The 25410-nt window shown below is 31.0% G+C and overlaps 2 protein-coding genes across 2 annotated transcripts; one reads left to right on the forward strand and one right to left on the reverse strand.

The window, feature by feature from the left end:
* Window positions 1-3568: 3568 nt before the first annotated feature.
* Window positions 3569-12180, reverse strand: LOC139517175 (calmodulin-like). The gene is made up of 5 exons (XM_071307897.1): window positions 12053-12180; window positions 8424-8463; window positions 5697-5840; window positions 4647-4895; window positions 3569-4123 (listed from the first exon to the last, which is right to left on the reverse strand). Exons 1-5 carry the CDS (start codon window positions 12053-12055, stop codon window positions 4098-4100), a joined length of 462 nt encoding a protein of 153 aa, XP_071163998.1. The 5' UTR covers window positions 12056-12180; the 3' UTR covers window positions 3569-4097.
* Window positions 12181-15808: 3628 nt separating this feature from the next.
* LOC139517177 (uncharacterized) lies at window positions 15809-25047 on the forward strand. Its single transcript, XM_071307898.1, has 5 exons — window positions 15809-16273; window positions 18978-19180; window positions 19624-19790; window positions 23604-23782; window positions 24693-25047. Exons 1-5 carry the CDS (start codon window positions 15931-15933, stop codon window positions 24740-24742), a joined length of 942 nt encoding a protein of 313 aa, XP_071163999.1. The 5' UTR covers window positions 15809-15930; the 3' UTR covers window positions 24743-25047.
* Window positions 25048-25410: the final 363 nt, after the last annotated feature.

Genomic DNA, 25410 nt, shown 5'->3' on the forward strand with positions numbered 1-25410 from the left:
ATTGTCCTAATGTTGAAAAGATTCTTATATTCTACGGGTTGTTATTACACCCAGGATTGACTTAGTACTGAATAATTGAAGTAGAATTCACGTTATACGATAAACTGATATGTCTATGTATATTAATATGTATTGGAAAATATGAGCAGGACTTATATATATGCAAGCACATGATCAATAGTGTATTGATAAATGCATACTTTAAACTTATCATTTTAGACACAAAAGCAACGTCCGTTTATAACTGATTTTATGCTTCATTCCATATTGATTTAACTTTCTTTTGTTGTAATATTTTGCACTGACTTCAAGTGAAGACATAATGTTAAAAGCTCGATTCTTGACCGGATTAAATGAAAGAGACTATACACACGTTATTAATGTTACCTGCTGGAATCAGACCGAACATTTTGACTGTAAGAACAAACATTAGACTGATGAATATGCAGTTGTTGTAACTACTAGTATGTGCCAAGTTGAGATACGCGTATACAATAATGTTTAAGTAAGTGGAATCACTTAAGGTCTCCCAGAAAATCAATCACAAAAAAACAACAGATAAAAGTCGACTAAAGAGCAGATACAAGGTTCTGTAACAAATAAATATGATTACATTTTTCGTAGTAAAAGGCCGAATACAATCCGAGAAAATTTTGAATGATTGATTGTTGTTTGCTTAACGTTAAATAACAAATAGTAACGTTCATGCATATTCAAGAGGATTCATGATGACAATAGCAATTATTGTTTATCAGATAATTGAATTTAATGAGGCTACTAGCGTATGTTGTTTTTGGATTATGTACACGTGTTTGTATTATAAATCAAAAGTGTCCGCTTACACTGTCTTACATTTTGGGAACGCCTCTTGTTAAGAATTATTACTATCACGTGCATTTTGTTCTTAAGAGTGTAAAGCACATTATAACTTTCTCACATAGCATCTGTTTGGCTTCATACAAACATTTTGTTATAACAAAAAATCCCACCCACGCCTCCCAATAAATCTAATGAAGTGTTAACATATATTCCCTGACTAGATCCCACTTCTGTTATAGTCGGTTTTGTAACAGGCAAGGTCACAAGCAACATGTTAAGTCATTCTATATATATAACGTCGTGAATGACGTTCAGAGTTTTATTTGGAGCACTCACGTCCGTTGTATTACAGAAATTTTCGTTTCCTAAAATTTTCCCAGTAAGTCATATTGGTTGATAAACTGCAATTTAAGAAATTAAAAGCTGTCAAATATCTTCGAAAAACACGCTTACCACTTGATGCAGGATTGCAAACTCTGCATCGGCTAGGTAAGTACATAACACATGACCAAGATACCCTTAATGGAGCCTTTTGACATGGAGAAACTACAAAAGAGTTTTGACAAGAGAGGAATTTCTGAGAAACCCCCTTTTTTTTTTTTACATTTTTACCTATTATGTCTGTTTGTTTTGTTAACGCATATTTGTAATACAAATGAGAGGTTTAGCTAGCTATAAAACCAGGTTCAATCCACCATTTTCTACATAAGAAAATGCCTGTACAATGTCAGGAATATGACAGTTGTTATCCATTCGTTTGATATGTTTTATATGTTTTAGCTTTTGGGGTTACAGAAGTCAACATTGTGTTAATAAGTTACAATATCACCGAGTGAAAACGGGTAAATGGGAACATTCTTATATATCATCGTATGGTCATATAGATAGGAAGGAATAGACAACAAAAGATCAATCGACAACATCTATTTTAGAACGTTATATTCAGACATGAAAAATCTATTATATGATTTATGATTTTGCTCGTTATTGCTATTTATAATCAAAATAAGGGGTAATGGGCGAATACGAACATTCTTATATCATAATATGACCATAAAAGTATGAAGGAATTTAAACAAAGATCTATTTTAGAAAGATTTGTACAGATATGAAAAATGTATAAATAATTGAAGATTTTGATCGTTATAGCTTTCTATTCACCATATAATGCACCCTTGAAATCTTCTTTCACAACTATTATATTCATTCCGAAATAAAATCATTTCAAACCGGAGTCGTTATTGTTCTTTTACTTCAAAGAATGTAAATCAATTAAATAAATATACAATTATATGTTATACTTTTATATTCACATATTCATTTATTATATAAGAAACGTTTCATTGGGTTTAGTTTTTCAAAACCATTAAAGCACCACTGCAAGGAATTAATACTAATTTTTAAAAAGCTATATCATAATATGCCAACATGCTTGATTATTGTAAAGGAGTAATTTTGATACTATCTCAAGCATTGAACATTTAATATGGAAGTCATAAGAACTTTTGAACCAAAGCTATCTTGCGATTTTAAATTGAATCTTCAGTTTATTTAGAATAGTATATTGATAGTGATTTTGTTTTGCCTGCCAACGCGTTACCAACGAGTCGTCTTGCAGTCTTCAAGTCCAGTCCATTTTTTCCGACCAAAGAGTATAAAACAACCAAAGGCCAACAATTGGTCTTCGACACAGCTATAAAATCCCACACCTGCAGGCGGGCTAAAGACTGGCCCCTTAACAAAATGTGTATTAGTTCAATGAAAACGGATGTTACACCAAACTCCAAAATATATAAATGCACTAAATTTGAAAAAAAAAATACTCTCAAGACAAAAAAAGGCCAGAGGCTCCTGACTTTTAACAGGCGCATAAATGCGGCGAGGTAAAAGATGTTTTGTGAGACACCAAGTCTCCTCCTATACCTCTAGACAATGAAGAATAAATAAACACACAGAAACTCTCAGTTTTAAAAAAGTCCGAGTCCGATGTCAGAATAGGTAACAAAAGAAACTAATGACAATTATACATAAATCAACAAGATTAATGTGTCCTCATCATATGAAGACATCATATAGTGTTTGTCATGTGCATCGTTTGTGAAGTCAATTCTTTGGCTAAAATCTGTTTGTATTAAAAATCTGTATTGCGGGTAAATCTTATGTGTCTTTCAGAAACAGCACTTCCAAATACATAAAAAAGTAGAATTCTTCATAGCATCGTAAACTTTTTAAATAACAAAGGAGTAGGTCTGGTAAGGGTCGATTTTGTTCTCAAATTTCAGGTTCATCTGACGAAAGATTTTGGACACTTTTTAAACACTTGAGTGTCTATTTCAGTTGATTCAATTAGTTTATGTGAAAGATTTTAACTGATTTAGTCATTAAAAACGCTCCGATTCAAGCCAAAATATGAAAAATCTATCAAATATGCCCCAAAAAAATGTCACTTTTCAGATGGTTTTTGTCAAAAATGAAAGTGGCCGCATCCGTGTTCATCCTCAACCTTTATATAAGATATGTATTATCATCTTCATATTAATCAGACTTAATGATGCTAGTACCCGATAAATGTGCATTATTTTGTCGAAAACAGCCCATATGTATGTAGCAGAAGCATTCTAATTTCTAATAAATAAATAAAAGTTTACATTTTCACAATTTTGTCAAACTGCTATATTTTGGGGCCAAAAAGGGATCTTACTGGACCTACTCCTTTCCGTTCCGTGCGTAAATAAATTCAAAACTGCAATTATAATTGATATTTATTTAGAAATATATATTGGTCTTTACGTGTGTATACATATTAAACTAAAGTAAGCATATACAACATACATGTATGCTATATACTTTGTGACACTTACGTTGATACCACAAAGTACAAAATATGTAAAACAACATGATAACAACAGATACATGTATACTATGTCTAAGACTACAAATTGTTTACAATTGTCTTATTCTTTTTCCATATGCATTTTTATATAAAACATATACTCTTTAAGTTACATTAATTAGCTACAAGTACTTTCACTAATCTATATCTGCCAATATACAAAATCTAATTTTATTAGATAATTGCATATTTAATGTGTACCATAGTTGCATGGAATAGAACCGACATTTGGCTTTAAGTGTCTCATGCATAGTCTTATGCAAAGCACATTATCACAGTCTAATTATAATAGTTCACAAATGTTGAATGCAACAATCCTAGTATGTCATAACTTGTGTATGACCTTAAATATAAGGTAAATATATTAGCACAACTTGGTACCATTTCAGTTTGACATCATTTGAACGAATTCTGAAATCAAGATAACAGGATGATTAAACATTTGATTAACTATCTAACAGTGTTGTTTTACTCTGCATGTACTGATTTTGTATCATGGAATCTTTTTCTTTTTCTTTTATACTACTCGATCTATATGTTTTGCTGTTGTAGTTTTTTGTCATTTATTTTATCATTTTTTTCTCATCACGGTCTTGTCTTTTTAGTTCGAAGTTGTATTATTTATAATGTTTGTGATTGTTTTATGTAGAATACGATTAAAAAGGTAGAGTAACATTTCCATGTGCATGAACACTCCAGTAAACAATTCAGGGACATAAAACCAAAGAAACAGAAGTCATCTCCGTGTTTTGAAATCAAAATTGTATTTAAAAAGTGTTTAGCTTAGTAAATTTTTTAAACTACAAAATCAATCATATTCATTTACCTGTAAATGTTGCCATTACAGAGGGAATGGTAGATAATCTAAAGTGTTTATTTAAATGTAAAACAAAATATATATTTTATGATTATATTATCATTCATTATGATATACCTTTATAATTGATTTCACCATCCCCATCAAGATCAACTTCTTTGATCATTTGTTTGACTTGTTTATCTGATAATTTATTTCCTAGTTTAGCCATAGCTTTCTTGAATTCTTTCATAGTTATGACTCCATTGCCATCTTTGTCAAATTCCCGAAATGCATCACGGAATTGATCGTTTGTTGCTGGGGGTTCCTCTACTGTTTCAGTCGACATCATTACAAGGAATTCTTGAAATTCTATAGAACCACTATCTTTAAAAAAAACGTATTTGTATTAAGGTATATTTATTTTCATTTGTAAAACAGTACGTCAAGCTGAAAGTCCAAGACATCTGATTACAATAGAGTTATGTTAGAAATGCATTACCACCTTTCAAAGCTGAAAACAACTTTCTAAAACTATTACATCAACTCAGATTTGTCTTCAATTGTACAAATACATTGATAATTTTGATCTATATTCAGAATGGACAAGGTCATATATAATAGCTTTTAAACTAAAATACAGTGACAACCAATTCATTATCTAGTCCAGTTACAAATTTTACAGGTACATTCATTATGCAATATGTGTAGTGGGCGGCTTTAACTTTTACTACTTAACCAAGCGTTTTAGTTTACGTCAACATATGACATGAACGGATTGTCAATGCCGAATACGATTTTGTTATAGAAATACCATTCATGTGTCCTGTCTCATTTGCATTGCCTTTTTTATAACTTGTCGCCAATGGCGAGTTAAACTTGTTGTGAACAACATTACAGGTGCCATTAAAAAAGTGAATTAACTCATATTTCGGTAAGATTACCTGCAAAATACATTTGATTTGGAATCTTGTTTTTTTTTCATATCTGTACTTTCATCTACTTCCGAGTAAGATTTATTCATATAACATCTATATTGTTATGTTCATATATACTACTTGCTCTTTCTGTTATAAACATATGTAGCGGTTAATCGTACTAAATGAGCATACGTTGATACACTCCGAAAAGATCTTTTGCATGCTAAAAAATGTGTTGTGTTCGTTTGTCCTGACTATTTATACATACTATCGTGATCTACTCTTAGCATTATCCTTTGTACTTCAGCATCAGAGGCATCTTGTCCTACAGATTTCAGGAATGTCCTCAGTTCTTTACAAGATATTTTTCCATCGCCATTTTTATCGAAGTTCTTAAATGCTTCTTTAAATTCTGTAAATACATCATTATAATTTATATCAAAACAATAATGCACGTATACTGGTCAACAAAGCCCATATCAAACTAAAATTTACATTTTTTAACATATCGTATTACTTAAGGTTCATCATAACCTTTTGGCTAAAATGGCCGTATTTACACCCCAAATTTTACTCTGAGTACAGACTAACCTATACACCTGCAACAGTTTTAAGGGATGGCAGGAACTAGATATATAAATTTTAAATGCATTTTATGTTTCAGAAAATTATAAACTTTTCTAGATTTTGCTATTCATTTTTTTTTCGTTCCTGCAGAAGGTGCAAAAATTAACTAAGTAGTGAAAACGATTGAGAAGCTCCCCTCATATAATCAATGTTGTGAGTAGTATTGATTTAAATGGACAATAGATGGACAATAGACACCTGTAAACAATAGGTGATTAAACAGGTTTAAACTGTGTAACTGAGTGGACCGTATCAAATGAAACTCGGGTGTTTGTTTATTTTGCTATCTTCTGCAGACTGGAAAAAAATGAACATCAAAATCCAGGTAAGTTTTTAATTTTCTGAAACGTAGACTTCATATAACTTTTATATATCTAGTTCCTGCCATGCCTTAAAACTTTCCTGGATGTACAAGTTTGTCTGTACTCATAGTAATTTTGGAGGTGTAAACACGGCCATATTTTTCAATTCCTTATGATGAACCTTAAGGATGTGCGTCGGTTAATTAAGATATAGATCTACGATTTCGTTATACTATGTTACTTCATATGTAGTAACGTAGTATAACGAAATCGGAGATCTATATTTATTAGATTGGTACTTCGGTGAAATTAAATAAATCAAGATTTTAAAATTGATATCATTAGACGGAAGAGCATTAGTTAAAGATCAAAATAAGCTAAACATATTGTTAGGTCATGCAGCTCCGTTTCAAGATTTTTGATTTTTAAAATCTGGCGGGAAAAGGCTGACTCGGACTTTTACCTTATATTTGCATTCAAATTGGTATTATTTGGGTCTCAGATCGATAGAAAGAAAAATCAGGAATCTGCTTAAATTTTTCTGAATGACCTAATATGAAAAGATAAAGGGGTGTTATGGGGCAAAATATTTCACCTTGAATCGTATAGAAAAACACTAAGGAGTCCGAACATCGAACACAAATTCCAAAACATCAAGTACATCCTTAATGCTGCTATCATTGAAAGAATTAAAGAATATGATTTACATTTTGAAAGTGTTAAAAGCTCTCTCGTTTTTTTCATGGTTTTGTCGATATTTCTTCGACTGATGGATTTTGATTGACATGTCGATATTTCTTCGACTGGTGGATTTTGATTGACATTTGTCGATATTTCTTAGACTGATGGATTTTGATTGACATGTCGATATTTATTCGACTGATGGATTTTGACTGACATGTCGATATTTGTTCGACTGATGGATTTTGATTGACATGTCGATATTTGTTCGACTGATGGATTTTGATTGACATTTTAGTATCTTCCGGCTCTTTTTTAACTGATGAATTTTTTATTTTTTTTTAACGATCTTTAATTTATAATCAGGAAAGGAACATTCATGACATTCATTCATTCATTGACATGGTGATAGTAAAAAGAAAGGCATATAGGATTCTGCAGTTTTTGGACATATTATCTTACAAGTAAAATAACAAAAATACCGAACTCGAAGAAAATTATAAACAGTGGGTCCCTAATCTAAAATATTCGTATTAATAGAGTGTGAATCGATTATATCGTCTTTTCGTCTCGTTCCAAGGAAAATGTAGGGTCTAAGAATATTCTTATCTCTTTTAATAAGTCCAAATGATTCATAAAAAATTACTATCACTTAACAAACCAAAAGCAAGAAATTTTAATGTTCTTTATCGTAAAGTAAGGAATGCCTTCAACTGTAAGTAATGATCACACCAAAGTAATGTAACCTACTAGAACCAGTTTTAGCAGAAGAGTTCATCAAGTGTATACGATACACCATTTATATATTGATATTAAAGAACCTATATGTACTGTGGCATAAATATACATGTACATGTTATAAGAGAGATAACAATTGCAATCCGTAACTGCCCGACAGAATCATTCATAACGATCGGTCTTCTTCTAATGAACACAAAATAGATATAAAAATAGGGTTCAAACTGAATTTACATACAAGTAGACGCTTACGAATTTGTTTGAAAGTAAGTTAAATTCCAACAACAAAAAATGTAGACATAATTCACTTAGTTCAGCCATCACTGTTCCAAAACTAATGATTTTAGTATATTTATGCACACACAATACTTTTGGATGAAAAAGCTTCAATTGCTTTTCGTTTCGTTAAAATGGTTACGGATCCAATGTCGTAATATGCACTGCATGGTTCAAGAAACTTCAGTGTATTTTTTTCTCTCGAGTAAATGGGATTATATTACTGAAAGAACGACAATTTTTTTATAATCGAAGCATTGGCCCGAAGATCGTGTTAGTATTACATAATTGATTGCACATTTCAATATGTTGTAAACATCCAGAAATGTGTATATTAATCCATGTTTTGCACAATAACTATTAGTTCTTACCTTGCACTTGGGCTTTCGTTAATTTTGACTTTACATCAGCCTGCACAAAACATAAAATTAGTTTTAGAATAAGTATTACCGGAACTAAAAGAAAAATTAATTTAGAATAAGTCTTGCAAGAACTCAACAGAATTTGGTATTATACATGTAACGATAACGTTTTCGTCGTCATGTGAACATGCTAATTCTAGTTCTTCTAGAATTGCTGAGCCTACCGAAGCACCTGTGTTTATCCATGGGTTTTGCTCATTGTTGAAGTCTGTAACGTTGTGACCTAGAATTGCTCATTTAAATTATATTTAGACACTGTTGATAAGTTGTCTAATTGCACCTCCAGAAAAATCCTTACATAAAAAGGATGTGATTTTATGCAAACGGTTGTGAGAATTTTTTTTGCCAAAATTTTATACAATAATTAGATCTAAAACAATATATGAAATTAAAAATGGATATTGCCTTTCTGTGTGTGTGTTTTTTTTAAACATTTCAACCACAACTACATTTTAATGATATGCGACATGTATGTGCCCGTCCCAAGTCAGGAGCCTGTAATTCAGTGGTTGTCGTTTGTTTATGTGTTTCATATTTGTTTTCGCTCATTTTTTTTTTTACATAAATAAGGCCGTTAGTTTTCTCGTTTGAATTGTTTTGCATTGTCTTATCGGGGCCTTTTATAGCTGACTATGCGGTATGGGCTTTGCTCATTGTTGAAGGCCGTACGGTGACCTATAGTTGTTGAAATAAATTTTCTACAGGTACAACCAAACTTCAAAACCAAATCTTAATATCTATGGGAAAATTTAGTAGAGGTTTTAAGTAATTTATGGTAACGATATCCCTGGTTTAATAATTTACCAGTAATACATAGATTGAAAAACGTCACAACAGACACGGGCATAGCGAAAGAGCTGTGAAATATAAACACCGTAAGATGGTGTCAAAGGAACATCACCATCTAAAAATGGAAAATTAACAATAGGGAACGAAAAATCGTCTTTTTTGTCGTAAATTTTAGTATGGAGTTTCCCGTTTAAAACCGAAATATCTAAATCCAGGAAAGGACAGTTATTACCAAATAAATTTGATTTATTTAAAGTAAGTTCCTTGGCGTAAATTTCAGCAGTATATTGAGAAAATTCTTGATTATTTAACGAAAAAATATCATCAAGTTAACGGTAAGTGTTGTTGAATTTATCAATTAAATGCAATTTCGACGGGTCTTTACTGAGTTTAGTCATAAACTGTGATTCGTAACAGTACCAACACAAGTCTGCTATTAAAGGGGCACAATGAGTGCCCATGGGGATACCTACAACCTGTCGATAAACTTTGTTACCGAAACGTACAGGTTACAGATTGTTGTAATGTTAGGCAAAGCACTTCATAGATTGTTGTAATGTTAAGTGAAGCAGGTTACAAATTGTTGTAATGTTAGATGAAGCACATCAGATATTGTTGTAGTGTAAAGTGAATCCATCTATAAGCTGTTGTAATGTTAAGTGGATCACTTTATAGATTGTTGTAAAGTTAAGTGAATCACTCTATGGATTGTTGTAATGAAGGTGAATCACTTCATAGATTGTTATAATGTTAAGTGAATCACTTCATAGATTATTGTAATGTCAGATGAATCACTTCATAGATCGTTGTAATGTTGAGTGAAGCAGGTTAGAGATTGTTGTAATGTTAGGTGAAGCACCTATTGGTTGTAAAGTTAGGTGAAGCAGGTAACAGATTGTTGTAATGTTAGGTGAATCAGGTTACAGAGTGTTGTAATGTTAGATCTAGCGCGTTACTGACATATTGTTGCAATGTTAGATTAAAAAAAAATCATAGATTGTTGTAATCATGTTATGTGAAGCAGGTTACAGATTGTTGTAGTATTGGGACAAGAAGGTTAAAGATAGGTGTTATCTAAGGTATTTTACAGTTTGTTGTAGTATTTGGTCAAGCAACATAAAACAAATAATTTGTTTGTGTAAAGGATTATTTTGGCCGTGAGAATGAATAAGTTTAATAGGTCTTTGGAATGACATAGTATACATGGTGTTGTTTCTTGTTATGCTTTTGGCTAATCCGTATTCAAATCAACTATTTATCTTACATGTATCAACTGGTACCCTTATTTCAAGTACTATACTTTTGTGACATGAAAAAAAAAACAAAGCTTGAACTTGTTTTGTCCTAAAATTTACAATATTTACATTTCCCTTGTTGAATGCAATGACCTTGTTATCACATTTAAAACGAATTATTCCAACAATAAGCTGAAGACATGTTTTGTTAAAATTCACTGATGCGAGAGTTGATTTAAAGTCAATTATTATATACATGTTTCCCTTTGGAATTGACGCGTTCTGAACTTTTTTTATAAGGCTGAATGGAGAATTAAAATACTAGATATTTTGTATTCTTTACCATGTGTTTTTACTACAATAAATGAAGCTGTTGATTATTTTTTTGCATTTAAATTATTAAAAGCGATTGTGGTATTATTAATAAGTTACACTTGAGTGTTCGTGCTGGATGAATGCCTTGTTATGTGTAGATTATTATGTACTGAATAGCGCACGGTGTATAAAGCATGAAATTTTTTATGAATCTCCTATACTAAAATCCATTTAAGAAAATAACTTGATTTTTGGTTTGTCTAGTTTTTGTGTCTGAAATAGTTTCTTTTTTTGGACTTCTTCAAGTTATAACGATACAGAAGATAATGGGAAAACATCAGTGAAACTGCACCTAAACTACTCATGTTAACTACACTAAAAAGCATAGAATTAAATATAAGGACCCCATTATAAAATTATTAAAAAACTAATTCATTTTAAGTGTTTGGTTTTTTTTTTGGTATAAAATAAAAACTTTAATTGAGTGAATGACGAAAGATTGTCGTTCTGCTGGAAATGTAACATGTGCAATCGGGACTTTGACATGTAAATGGACATTTTCTTAAAATGCTCTTAATGTTTCAACTTAAAGGTGTTTTTTTTATTTCCCTTTTGCTCTAAATGCTCTTCATCTTAGTTCCAGCATGTTGGGTAAAATTCTCAAACATAATACACCGAGAAAGATAAAAACCTGTATCATCACGAATAAAACCAGTGTTGAATTACCTACGGGAAGTATGGAACACTCATCCAAATAAAAGCCACCAGCAGACGGATGCAGTATTATTACACACATTGCTCTTAATGTTGGCATTTGTTTACAGCCCGATAATATTCAGAGCGCGCCCACGGGTATTGAAATGTCTTAAAATTAACTTGCTTATATAAAGACTTTTCAATTGCAGCTCTTATTTCTTATTTTTTTAAGTAACTGTATATGCTATAAATTAACAATGAAAAACTGAAACAGTCGAAAGTATTTATTTCAGGATAAATAAATGCATACATATCTTGAAATGTCCTGCAAAACGTTTACAATTTATAACATATAACCCTCTATTCACATATTTAAGTTTGACATTTAAATTTATCTTATGTTCATAAATGTCTTTGAATTCGTTTTTCAAATTAATATCTCTTAAAACAAAATTGACTTGAAAGCAGAACAAATGTCGTCTTGAAAATAGAAATAAATGAAGGCCACACACATACATAAAGAAGTTTTACGATAAAACTTACCATTATAGCTACTGTTTTGTCTCTTTCTTTCCAAAATGCAAGGTGTTCCTAAATCCAATGTCAATCCATAACTAACTTTAAACTCTTTTTGTCTATGATCTCCACTTCGATCTTATTCAATAGTATATCTGTTATAAGATAATGCTTTGACAACAACATAAAAAGGTTATTTAAAAGTTTGGTTTACATTAACATGGTTGACAGTAACTTACATTTGTAATTATAATCAGACGTTTGAAAATCTGAAGGGAATTTAACTATATTGATACTTTCCTTTAATTAAACCCAAACGTACAAACTTATAATACATCTACAGTATTATAATTAAATAGATCGATAGCATAACCGGACGAAAATCTTGTTCTTTTCAGACTTTAATTTGTATTATCTTTTAATTGTCATGATTGTCATCTATTATAATAGCTGTAATTTTCTCCACATAATTATCTTTTGGTTTAAGATATGTTTCAACTAATCCGACAATGGACTTCGTATCTACGACGACAGTTTCTTGCAGATTATCGTAACAATAGACAACAATTTCTAAATACATTGTTACAAATATTTCTTTATAATGTTTTATATACAATAACTTTTAACAATCATTAATATTCAGTCTTGGAAAGGTTCTCTAACAGAGAACAATGGACTCAATATTATAACATCGTGTTTATTCTTGCTTAATTGTTTCGCTTTTTTGTTTATAGGAAAAGAGAATACCTAGGGGGCATTAAGTCGAGATAATAAAATGAAATTAATAATGGAAATTTGGGGATTATAGGTCAAGAAACAACAACCCGAACAAAGAACAGATAAGAGCCGACGGACACCAATGGGTCTTCAACGCAGCGAGAAAATCCTACATCCGGAGGTGGTCCTCATCTCGCCCCTAAATGAAAATGTGTACTGAAAGTAACTTAACACTTAACTCCAAAACGTATAAACAAACTAAAATAAATAAAAAAAACTATACAAGACTAACAAAGGCCAGAAGCTGCAGACTTGGGACGAGCGCAATAATGGGGCGAGGTTAAACCTTTTTTGTGACATCTCATCCCTCCTTTACCTCTAATAAATGTAGAATAAAGAAACACAAAGCAATACAAACAGTAAAACTCAGTTTAAAAGAAGTACGAGTCCGTTGTCAGAATAGGTAACAAAAGAAACTAAGAAAAATATCAATGATACATAATATAACAAAGGACTACAAGGATTGAAATCAGATATATATATATAAAAAAAGGACAAATGCAACTAACGATTAACACTAAAGAGAAAATCCTGAATAAACATAGGTCTGTTAAATTTAACAGAGTTAACGAACTATGTCAACATTGTTTCCTAAAAACGGATTTTAATGATGAATAAGATCAGGATAAATCATACTTTATGAAAACTATTCTGATTCAAGTCAAGCATATAATAATAAAACCAACATCATGAATGTTGATCCATATTTGCTATGTTTTAGGTGAACATTTTTGCATATCTATAGGAACAAACATTGCCCGTCGTCTTGCCAATTTGTTCATTTATTCGTTTTCGACATATGTATAGAAAAAGTAAAAAAAAGTTTAAATTTCTTCAAAATGTGTTTTGCATATAATTACATTAGATGAATGTTTCATTATGATACTTTATTCTGATTGGCTAACTGCACATCACGTGTTATTTCGTAAGCAATTTCATTGCTCAATAAAACTTTTCATTCATGATAACACGTGGTCCCACAATAAAGTGCACAGGTGAATTAAAAATTTAAACAATAATAAAATTCGTGTTTTCACGATCATTGCTAAAAAAATGTAATTATAAGTATTGAATGCTTCTTTTTGTAACTTCATAGGGTTGTAAAAGCGTTGACCGTGCGCACATTTTTAGTATGAAGCGCTTCGGTCAACGCTTTTATACCCCAATGAAGTTACAAAAAGAAGCATTCAATTCTTAAATAAAACTTAATGTAAGCCGTCCATTTCTGTTGAGCAATATAAAAACGAAGCAGCACTTACACATATTTCACTACATTGATCCAATATATATGGACTATCGTTTCCTTCTCTGACCTCGTTTCTTTTATTATGACCAAAAACAATACAACTTACCACTGATTTAATCGTCATTTGGGGCTTTTTCAAGTGTATTTTGGTATGTCGTTATGCGTTATTCTTATGGTCCCGACTAGTGTGTTATGCGATTGTCGTTATTCTTGTGGCCACTGAATTGGTCTTTTTTTCTCCATTTTCCCTATTTTTCTCCTTGTCTTAAGTGGAAGCGTGATTCAGTCGACGTTATGTCATCTTAATTTTACTATAATAACGGTACAACAACCATCCAGTTCTTTAAAAATGAAAGATGAAATGCAGACTGATAATTCTTGACCAGTTTATGTAATGTAATTAATGAGTGTCTTTAATTAGCATTGTAAAATTGTCGACAATTGCATTTTTACTAAGAACATTGCAAACTCTTTTTTTAAGAATTTCATTAAAAGATAAAACAAACTCAAAAATATGATTATTTAATATACCTAGCATGCTTATAACATCCTGCTTTGATTATAATCAAAAGGATACTAGCAGTAACCCGGTTAAGGTTTATGTACCCTTCTGTAGCCATTTTTGTACGAACTTTTCAAACTTCAATTGTATCAAAACTACAGATATAATGAATAATAGAGACAGGCCATTTTGTACATATTCCAAGGGGAAACTTGATGCAAAGCATTATTTTTTACTGTTTCATTGCATTTAATAGAAAAAGAGGACTGTGTGGCAAATAAATCAAGGTTTTTATAGAAAATCCACAGCCTTTATCCTTGTACTCTCATATTTGGCAATTTGATGACTGATAGATATAGGATTATTGCATGCAGTGCTAGCATTGATTTCCTTAAAACAAGTTTATAAATGTAGTTATTGGTTAAGACAAGTATAAATATGGCAAAAATCAAGTACACCTTTTAGGGTGCGCTCGACTTTAGTGACTCAGCACGAGGTGTTTTGGAATTTACAGGTTACTTAGAACTTTTTGTAAAAAATAAACACTAGCACATCATAGAAAATCAAGTGAGTAATTTATGTTTCAAATTTTATAACAAAAATCTCTGTATTAAAGGCTGTGGATTTTCTATAAAAATCTTGATTTATTTGCCACAAAGTCCTTTTTTTCTATCAAATGCAATGAAACAGTAAAAAATAATGCTTTGCATCAAGTTTCCCCTTGGAACATGTACTAAATGGCCTATCTCTATTATTTATTATATCTTTAGTTTTGATACAATTGAGGTTTGAAAAATTCGTACAAAAATGGCTACAGAAGGGTACATAAACCTTAATCGAAGGAAGTTACATATAATAATTTACAGGTTGCAGTCATGATGTGTAAACATATGACATTGTTTGATTTATTTAAAACTTTTGATTGGATATATTAATATTATAAGAGATGTGTAAACAAATGACGTTGTTTGATTTATTTTAATCATACTTTTGATTGGATACCAAATTCACTTGATACAGTTGTAAATAACGTTTATTTTTTGTATTTTTTTTATAAAAGATGTGCAAATAGATGACGTTGTTTGATATTTATTCTTATTAAGAATACTTTTGATTGGCTTTGGTATTGATAGATACGTTTCCTCCATTCCTTCGTTTCCGATAGTCACTTCATCATATGCACATTAACAATAATTGTTGTTTTCTTTACACTCCAAGTACGATAATTTGTATATCAATAAACAATTGAATATTTGGTTAGCTTTAATTTATTACATTTTTAAATATGTTTGTCCACTTTGGCTTTGTCGAATTAACTACTAATCAAGTATCGTATAAAACAAAGCTACATTTTGTAATTGAACGCATCAAAGAGAAACCATGGAGAGTAAAGGTAGTACCATGCCGACTTTTACATTATTTCAGCTTTTTGTTTATTTATCGGCGTTTACTAAGGCGGATACCATTGATCATATAGCACGTTCGCAGATATTTGAGACAGCTTCCAAAAAGTGCTTCCATTCTTCAATAGAGAACAAATCTCTTGTATTAGATCATGACGTAAAATCACAGTGCACCATGTTTTGTTTACAAGATCCTAAATGTACTGCGGTGTGTTACAACGCTGGTACAAAAACATGTTCTCTGACTTTCAGTGGCCAAAAGAATATGAGGTTAAACATTATGACGTGTCAAATGTGTACATTAATGTGGAAATCAAAAGGTTTGTAGATTGGATTATTATGACTATTTAAGATAAATTATAATGTTGTATATATAATTAAGAAATGATTCATCGAAACCATAGACTTGTGGAAATTCACATATAAAAATATCGTGATATCGTGATATTTGAATTTTACCCTTAGAGTTTGGGAGGGATAAAATTAACAAATATCACGGGCCAGGCTATGTGTAAATGATCAACAAACCTATGGCTTCCATGAATTATTTCGATTGTAATAGGACAAATAAGTTAATTCAAATAGTGAAGCGAGGATGGGTATGCCCGTTTGTGTACTGAGCTGTTCCTTTTTACTCCTTGTTAGATAAAGCTCAAATATTCTCAGAAATCTTTAGCTTGCATTGATTATTTCGTTAATAACCGCTAGAAAAAATATGTTTAATTATCAAACCCAATATTTGCGATTTTTAATTTACATGTTTTCTCGTAAGCTACCATCAAAACCAAAATTGACATTTCGTAACGAAGGAGCTGCCATGTTGACTCGCTGAAATCAGTTAATATGCGAATAATGCAATAGAATAGAAAATAAAACAAAACCTACAATATTATACGAACTTCGATGGTTACAAAAGAAAATATATTGTTTTTATACTGCAACTTAAATTAGTATATTGATAGCTTTTAAAATCGTAACATAAATATCAAGCTTATTTTCATCCCTTAATGAACCCCTGATTGTGGAGAAAGTGTTCCATGATGAAATTGACATATCCATTATTATGTATATTTCTGAGTCTGCGCTAAGTATAGATATATCGAGAATTTTCACACGGTGTTGTTTACAAAGCGAAAGAAGCACGTCTTATTAGAATAATGTTTAACCAATGTTTATAATATTCATTTGCACGTAAGAGAACTTTTTGACTGACCTAAGAAGGGGCCCGCTCCAGTCACGCTTCAGTGATTCCCTATATAAGCAACCAAATATTTTCCCAAAAAGGGGGGACCCTGGCCCCCTAAATCCGCCTCTGTTAATGCACATTTAAGGTCTATTCGATTCCATATTATAAGTGAAAAATTAAATCATCCTTTGAACCTGTATAAGAATGATTTTTTTGGAAATAGAATTAGTCAACAAACATGAATATAAGTAAATAACGATCACGTGAAATAGATTTTTTCTAGGTCTGTTTGATTCCATATTATAGGTTAAATAATTACCCATTCCTTTTACCAGTATAATAATGATTTTTGTTTTGGATCGAATCAGTCAACAATTCAATGTTATAAATAAAGAGGAAAAAGAAATCGACATTTTATTTTCATTGAAATTGCTTGATTCAGTTCACTTCAGTAGAATGTCTGGTCTAGAGGTCTAGTGGGGTTTTCAATCTTTTCAAAGATGACATAAAAAGTGATATGGCACGAATTTCTGTATAAAAATTTTGCCGTATAGATGAAACTGCTCGGCAGTTATAATGTATACTTACATTTCAAACTATACCCAACATTTTGTTGGCCATTTGACGTCTCCATTTTGCCAGAAAAATACGTAAAGATGTTCTTATGTTGCAAACCTTTGTATACTAGTATAAGAAAGAATAAAAAATGCGTTGTCTTATAGTGAAGGTTACTTCTGTTGCCATCTGTTAGTTTGTAGTCTAGAGGTCTAACATACATTCAAGGACTTGTTCAATTAAATTATACCATCAGAGATATAGCCTGGACAATGTTACAGTAGGTCTTTTTTTTTTTTTTTTTTTTTATCTCAGAATACAATCAATATTAACGGGTGTATGCAGACTTGTAGAGGATGGAACTACTGCTACAATCAGTTTTGGACCACCTTTTTTTTCTCGCGTAATATCGACCAGGTCATTTGAAATATTGTAAAAAAGAGGAAAACACACAAGCGGCAAACATTCATTTGAACAATAAAGAGTAACTTTCCAACTGTTTTGATTCGTGAATTGCTAGCGAGTCTTATGTACATCAAACGCGAGTCTGGCGTTCACAACTATAATGAGCATGTTATGTTTAGTTTTCTACATGCATATCCAGAATAAAAACTTATTTAGTCTTTCTTATCTGCTTGATATCGTACAACACATATTCGGATGTATTATGTTGCATAGTATATTAAGGATGTTCGCTACTCAGTTTAAAAATAACAAGCTTTTTAAAAGACTGTTAAAAATTGAAAGTTTATAAATAAAGAAAATAAAAAAGCAGAAAAAATGGAGTGTCTGTGTGCTTGTTTTCGAGATATAAGCCATTGAAAATTTAGCGGGAAATAATTCTCTCTAGATTTTTCTTTCACTTAACATTGGCACCTTTTTTGTTTAAAAAACTATGAAAAAATAACAAGGATTTCATAAGATTTTGAAATATAGCTTTTTATATAATATGAAATAAATATATGAAAAGAAAAGTAGGGGTTAGTGGGCAAATGTTTTAATGTTAATACATGGATAAAACGAGAGGATTCCGAAAATCTGACAATAATTCAAAAAGTAGAGAAGCAAACATCCTTAAATATTTTCTTCTGTAGAAAAGGGAGAGGATAAAGAGTTTTTTTCCTTGGACGAACATTTTTTTTTCAACTTCAATAAATATTGGCAATCATTGTTGCTTTTAAAAAGAACAAAGCCTATATGTATGTCTGCTTAGTGTAAAAATTTAAATTAATGTATTCGGTTTTATAATTTAAAATATTTACTTTTACCTTGGTGTGTTTCAGGGAAACATGACTTCAGAAATCCAAAGTGGAAAATGCTATTTAGAGGCACAAAGAATATTCTTCTTCCTGTACATACGTTGTTTATGATGGATAAGTTGAAAAATCAAGATGCTAAATTATGTCAGAGTACCAATACAACAGCTTGCTCTTCACATTACCGAAGTTCCTTTATTGACAAATGGAAAGAACTCGTTATCTTTCAAGTAAGTTCAAATATTTGTTACCTTTTTTGGTACTGACTACTGAGCTGATGATACCCTCGGAGACTGATAGTCCACCAGCAGTGATGTAAAAAATGGGAAAAAAACACGTTTAATAAGTTATTGTGTCCGAAGCGCTTTTCTGGACTTACCTGCATCAGGAACGCTCAAAGTCAAACATTTGAAATCCGAAGATGAAGGTCAAGGTTGAATAGTATAAGAACAGTAGTCACGATTATTCTATAAATTAGTTTTTAAGGAATTTAAAAGTATGAAGGAATATTATATATGATTGATAATTATCACTTGGTGCAAATGGTACATATAGAAAAATAACAATTTGACATCAGCCTCATTCTGCTTGGCTTCAATGACATTGATACTTGTTTGCTGTGTTAAAAATTTTCAAGTAAATTCATTGACGATTTATAATGTTTTGTTAATAGGTCAAGGTTGAATTATATAAGAAAGGGATGAAAGTGGCTTATTTGAAATTTGGCGGATTCCCTAACTATGACACTGTTAGCAAGTCTACTTGGTTTAAGCCAGAATTTCTACAAGACAGTTCATGGAGTGATTTGAATAAGCATATCAACAGTTCAACTTTAAATGGGTAAGTCAATAAGTACGCGCATTATGTAGCGTCTGGTCGATGCCACTGCTGGTGGAGTTTTTATCGCCCTAGGGTATCACCAGTCCACCCAGTAGTCAGCACTTCTGTGTTGAAATGAATTATCATTGATATGGTCAAAATTTAAAAAATTCTGTTTACAAAAATTTGAATTTTGGAAAAACTAAAACCTTTCTACTTCAGGAATAGATTACATCAGCTGTATTTGGCAAACTATTTAGGGATTTTTAATCCTCAATGCTCTTCAACTTCGTACTTTTATTTCGCCTGTTTAAAATTCTTTTGATTCAAGTGTCACTGATGAGTTTTTTTGTAGACGAAACGCTCGTCTGGTGCTGATAAAATCCTGGTATTTATGATCAGTTTAATATTAACTAGCATTCTTCACATTTTATCGTCCTGAGTAAGTGTGCTATGTTTTTAGATGAACGTTGAGAATCCACCGATCTGTGATATCATTCCACTTATGGTTCTGTGTTCAAGTGGTCATTTAACTTTTATATATATATATATAGGTATAAATTCATATAAAAGTAGAAAATGTGAGTGTCAATGCGACAGCTATCTACCACAAATCAAAAGATGTAGATGCTAACTATTTTAGTTCACTGTACTTCCTTAACCAAGGAGCAAATTAATGACATGCACAAACAGAATGTGAAAGTGTTAAAAGAAGATGTAATAACTATGATTGCCAATGAGACACGTATCCACTTAGGTCCGCTGGATGGAAATGTAAGCAACTTTATGTCTACATTCGGCTTTCAACAATGCGCAAACCACATACATCATAGTAAGCTTTAACAAGCCCCGACATGAAAATTGAAAAGCAATTCGAACGAGAGAAAAGACCAATGGCCTGATTTATGAAAAAGTAATAATCAAAAAGAAAATATGTCGGACAGTTACCAATGACAAAATCTACAATACATGCAAATACATAATTTAGTTGAGTTAAATTTGTTTGTATCATTCCCAAACATCGGATAGTAGTGTAAAAACACACAATCTTAGCAAACTGTAGAAACCAGGAAAGGTTTGATACATCAAATTGGCACGAACAAAACATAAAACTATCTAGACGACGAAAAAAATCACAGTACCATCTAAAAGTAATTGCAAATACTGATAGCTAGTTTAAAGCCAATTACAACTATAAATAAATCATAAATCCAAGACTAAAATATCAATCAGTGCTGATTCAACAAATTTAGTATAATGACGTCATAAAAAATCTGAGAAAAGCATGACCATTTACAATCCAACAATATAAATTAATGATTTAAGGGAACTATTGTTTATAAATTTATGGTTTTATACATGCGTCTTATTGCATGTTTTGTTGTGTTTTCAATTTATCACTGACAAAACAAATGGAAAATGGAAATGAGGAATATGCCAAAGAGACAACAATACGAACAAAGAATAGATAACAGCTGAAGGCCTTGAATGGGTCTTCAACGCAGCAAGAAAATCCCGCACCCAAAGTTGGTCCTCAACTGGTACCCATTAAGCCAATATTTGTTTTTATCCTTGAAAGAATTTAGGAAGGATTGAAAGTATTTTCTAGAGACAAGATTCCCAACTAAATCATTTACCACTCATTCATAGATGGGTTATTTAAAAAAAAAGTCGAATTTTAAAATTGAAAAATTTATTAAAAGTTACTTATTCAAACAACCCTCTACATAAGCAAATCAAAACAAACAGTACTTTAAGATCAACATATTAAAAGATGCAATCTTAATGATGTCATACAAGAATATGTTGAAACATTTTTTGATCGGTGGTACAATATTTTGTGTTTCCTTTTACCATTTTCAAAAGAAATTTTGGGTTATTAAGAAAAGGTTTAGATAAAATGTTAAGCTTGTTTTACGTTACCAATTAGATGGTTTTCAAGAGAATAAACTTCTATATATATTCATTCTATAAAATAATAGATTATTTGCCAATTTTCTAGGTTGTACTGAAAAATAGCTCTAAAAATTGGTTTTCAAAGGTTGTAAAAATTACCACCAGTAATGCAAGTCTAAAATAGCAATTTATATTGTTCGGCCTTTTTTCACCCTTTCAAATAAACCCAACATCAAGTAAATCCCTCATAAGTTAATTTACTTTTCACTTTATTTCGTTGGTAACAGGAACGTACGTTTCTGATATATCACTATATAAAAGTCTATCCTGTTACATTTTTGTCTATCCTGTTACCGATATCAGTAGTGCACCTGCAAATTCTTAATTGGAAAGATTAAGACGTTATAACCTTAAGATGAGTTCAAACAATGAAATATTTCATTCGTTTTCCACATACACGTTAAGATAAAAAAATTTAACGACGTTTTTTGTCTATAATTGTCTATCCTGTTACTGTAACCATAGCAACCATAGTAACAGGATAGACAAATTTCTTCGTTTTTGATTGCTGTTGTGAAATAACTACTCCCTTTGGTGAAGTGATTATGGTTTTCTATTGTGAATTTGGTTTCCAACACGTTATTGCACTTTTTACAACCATACTGTTAGTGTAATTAATCAAAATGGTTGGCAACAGCATAGACATGAAAAAAAGTACGCTCTATTTTTTTCACTAAATGTCTTGAAATTTCTTTTCTCAACACTGTCGTTCAAGAAACGAGGCGTTTTGAATGTATAGATTACTTTGCATTTTTGAAATCAACACTGACTGATTCAATATTCATAGGGAGAATAATTTAACGACTGATTTAAGTAGCGGTAACAGGATAGACATGAACCTTTTGCACGCTGATTGAATTTAGTTTGTAGATAATCTGTTACATACAATGATAAAGAAGCTAAGATTTTTCGTAAGAATTGTAATTAACGTTCTTAAAAAGTCCCTTTTGCAGATATCAAGGCGATCAGAAAATCGGAAAAAAATCATTTGAAATGTGTTTTTCTGACAATGTACGCACACAAATACCCCCAAAATCGGACTTAAATGCAGTTTAATCTTATCAAAATAGATGTAAGGCGTATTTATTATTAATGTTCTGAATCACAAATCCGACAAGCTTTCATTTAAACCATTACAACTGAAATTTCCATTAGAAATAAAAAAAAAATTAGAATGGGTGTACTGAGCATTCGACATTTTTTGAAAATGACCCAGATAATGTTCATTTAAACTTATTCGTAAATACAAACAGAATCAAAGCGAACATGTTAGGAGACAACACATCAAAAGAATTTATGGGCCACAAACAAGTCACCGATCAATAATTGAAATGAACACTGTATGGAACAAAAAGACTTTTGTCGTAAATTTGTGTATAAAGTTTCACATGTAAAACTAAAATATCATAATCTACTATGCGGCAGTAGTTACCTTTTAGTTTTGCCATACATAGCAATTAATACCAGCATAGGAACAAGACTGCTATTAAAAAAGTACGAGAAGCAATAAATGCATGTACAGCCTTAATAACATATTAGTTCCAGTAAGTATGATTATCTAGCATATTGTTTTTAATGCAAAAGGAGACTTTATCAGCAAATAAAATTGTAATCATATCATAACACTGAATAAAAACACTTTTGTTTATAAATTGTATATATTTAAGCGTTGTGTATACTGTTGAATGTTATATACAGTAACTGTCAACCAAATGACCACTTCAAACACATCATTGATCTAAAACATTCAAATAGTTTGTTTTGTCGATTGCCTAAATGTGTATTTATACATGTGTAGGCCATGAACCTGTTTTTTCATTTATGCAAGATCAGATATATTGTCTAAAATACTTCATATATCATTTTCATATATTTCAGGAATGTCGATGTTGGTAAAAATAATAAGTTTGACGTTACAACGTACAACAACTGTTCACAAATGTGGTTTATGATTGCTGATAACATGAACAATAGTTGCTTTAATATTCCAAATTCAAATTTACAGCAGCCATTTTTCGTGTATTCAACTAAAGGCACACATGCCAACAGTCCAGGAGGTATTTTTTTTAATTATAACCATAAAACGACCATTATTACTTCTTATACGTAATCAGTATATAGCTCGGAAACAGACATAGAGGAACATATATTTTCGTTATTTTTTTTTTCTAATTTTGTTTCTTTTCCCTATTTTTTGCTATTGTTTTGTATTTTATATTTTACCAAAAAAATTACCTAAGACGCGAAATTGTCTAATCCTATCACATCTTTATTAATCTTAAAAGTAATCTAGGAGACGAAAACATTTTTGTTTTATTTAGAATCGGCAATACGGAGTAAAATATCAAATGAACAAATGTAGGTCACCCTATAGTCAGCTATAAAAGGCCTTGGAATTACATATGTAGAACAATTCAAATGAGAAACTTAACGGGCTGATTTATGAACAAAATAATAAAAGGTATACAGCAACAAACGGCAGCCACTGATTTACAGGCGCATGCCTTGGGACCAGCCACATACAGAATGTGGGTTTAAACAAAAATGGCACATATATGATACGAAGAGTTAACAATAATGAACTTAAAATTTCTATTGGCAAAACCAAAATTTCCAAATAAGTGAATGAAGCATGTAAACAATTTGTGGACGATTCTTTTAAAACTATGCATAATAACACGAAATTATACCAAATAATTTTAACGTTTATCGTGTTGAATTCATTCTTAACTGAATCTTCGTTAAACACATTATCTAAAAAAAAAAAAACACGCATTTCGTTAAATATCGTCAATATAAAAACCTCATACACATTTTTTATACAGACTAAATACCACAATAGTAACATATCATTAGAAAAGCCTTTCTTGCTACTATCCATCACGTTTTTCAATGGAATATATTGAACAATGCACTGAAGAACTTGTTTGTACCTTGAACTATAATAAATCATGGTTTTTTTTGCAGATGTTGGCTTTGCTGATGTCTTAGCAATATATGGTGACGTAGAAACCTAGACATTCAGATCTTTATTTTGTCAGGTTAATCTGACTCGTTAACGGTTTCAACTTACCACTGAAAGAATATTTGGGAAGAACGTTATTTTATATGAAGACATTGGTTTTGTTGACGATAAAAAAAAAAAAAAAAAAAATATTATTGTTTTACACCTTTGAATATGTATGGTTCTACAATCTGTCAAAATTATATTTTGGCATTGTATAAGATCATGTTTTTCTCTGCCTATTTACAATTTGATATTAACCTTCACTTCTCAATGAATTGTAACATTTATGATGACACACGTTTCCACAATAAAGTGCACAGGTAAATATAAAAAAAACTTGATTCATTTCAAAGCGAAAAATGTAATTATAAGTATTTGCCTCTTTTTGGTGATTTCATATGGTTGTAATAACGTCGACCGTGCTCACGTTTTTAGAATGAAGCGCGAAAATGTACTTCGTTCAATGCCTTTATACTCCTAATGAATTTACAAAAAAGGAACAAAAAGAAGCGTTCCATTCTTAAAGGAGCTTTAACTATCTTTCAGTAACTGTACGTTTAGTACTACAATTGTAAGTGTCTAAAGTATTTTGTTGTAGTTGTCTTTGTGTTAGTTGTATTAATCTGAGTTCAGTCTTTTCAAATTTTTATATTTTGGAGCATATTGTACAGTTTGCTT

This window comes from Mytilus edulis, chromosome 3 (genome assembly GCF_963676685.1).
Source record: "Mytilus edulis chromosome 3, xbMytEdul2.2, whole genome shotgun sequence".
Taxonomy (NCBI): domain Eukaryota; kingdom Metazoa; phylum Mollusca; class Bivalvia; order Mytilida; family Mytilidae; genus Mytilus; species Mytilus edulis.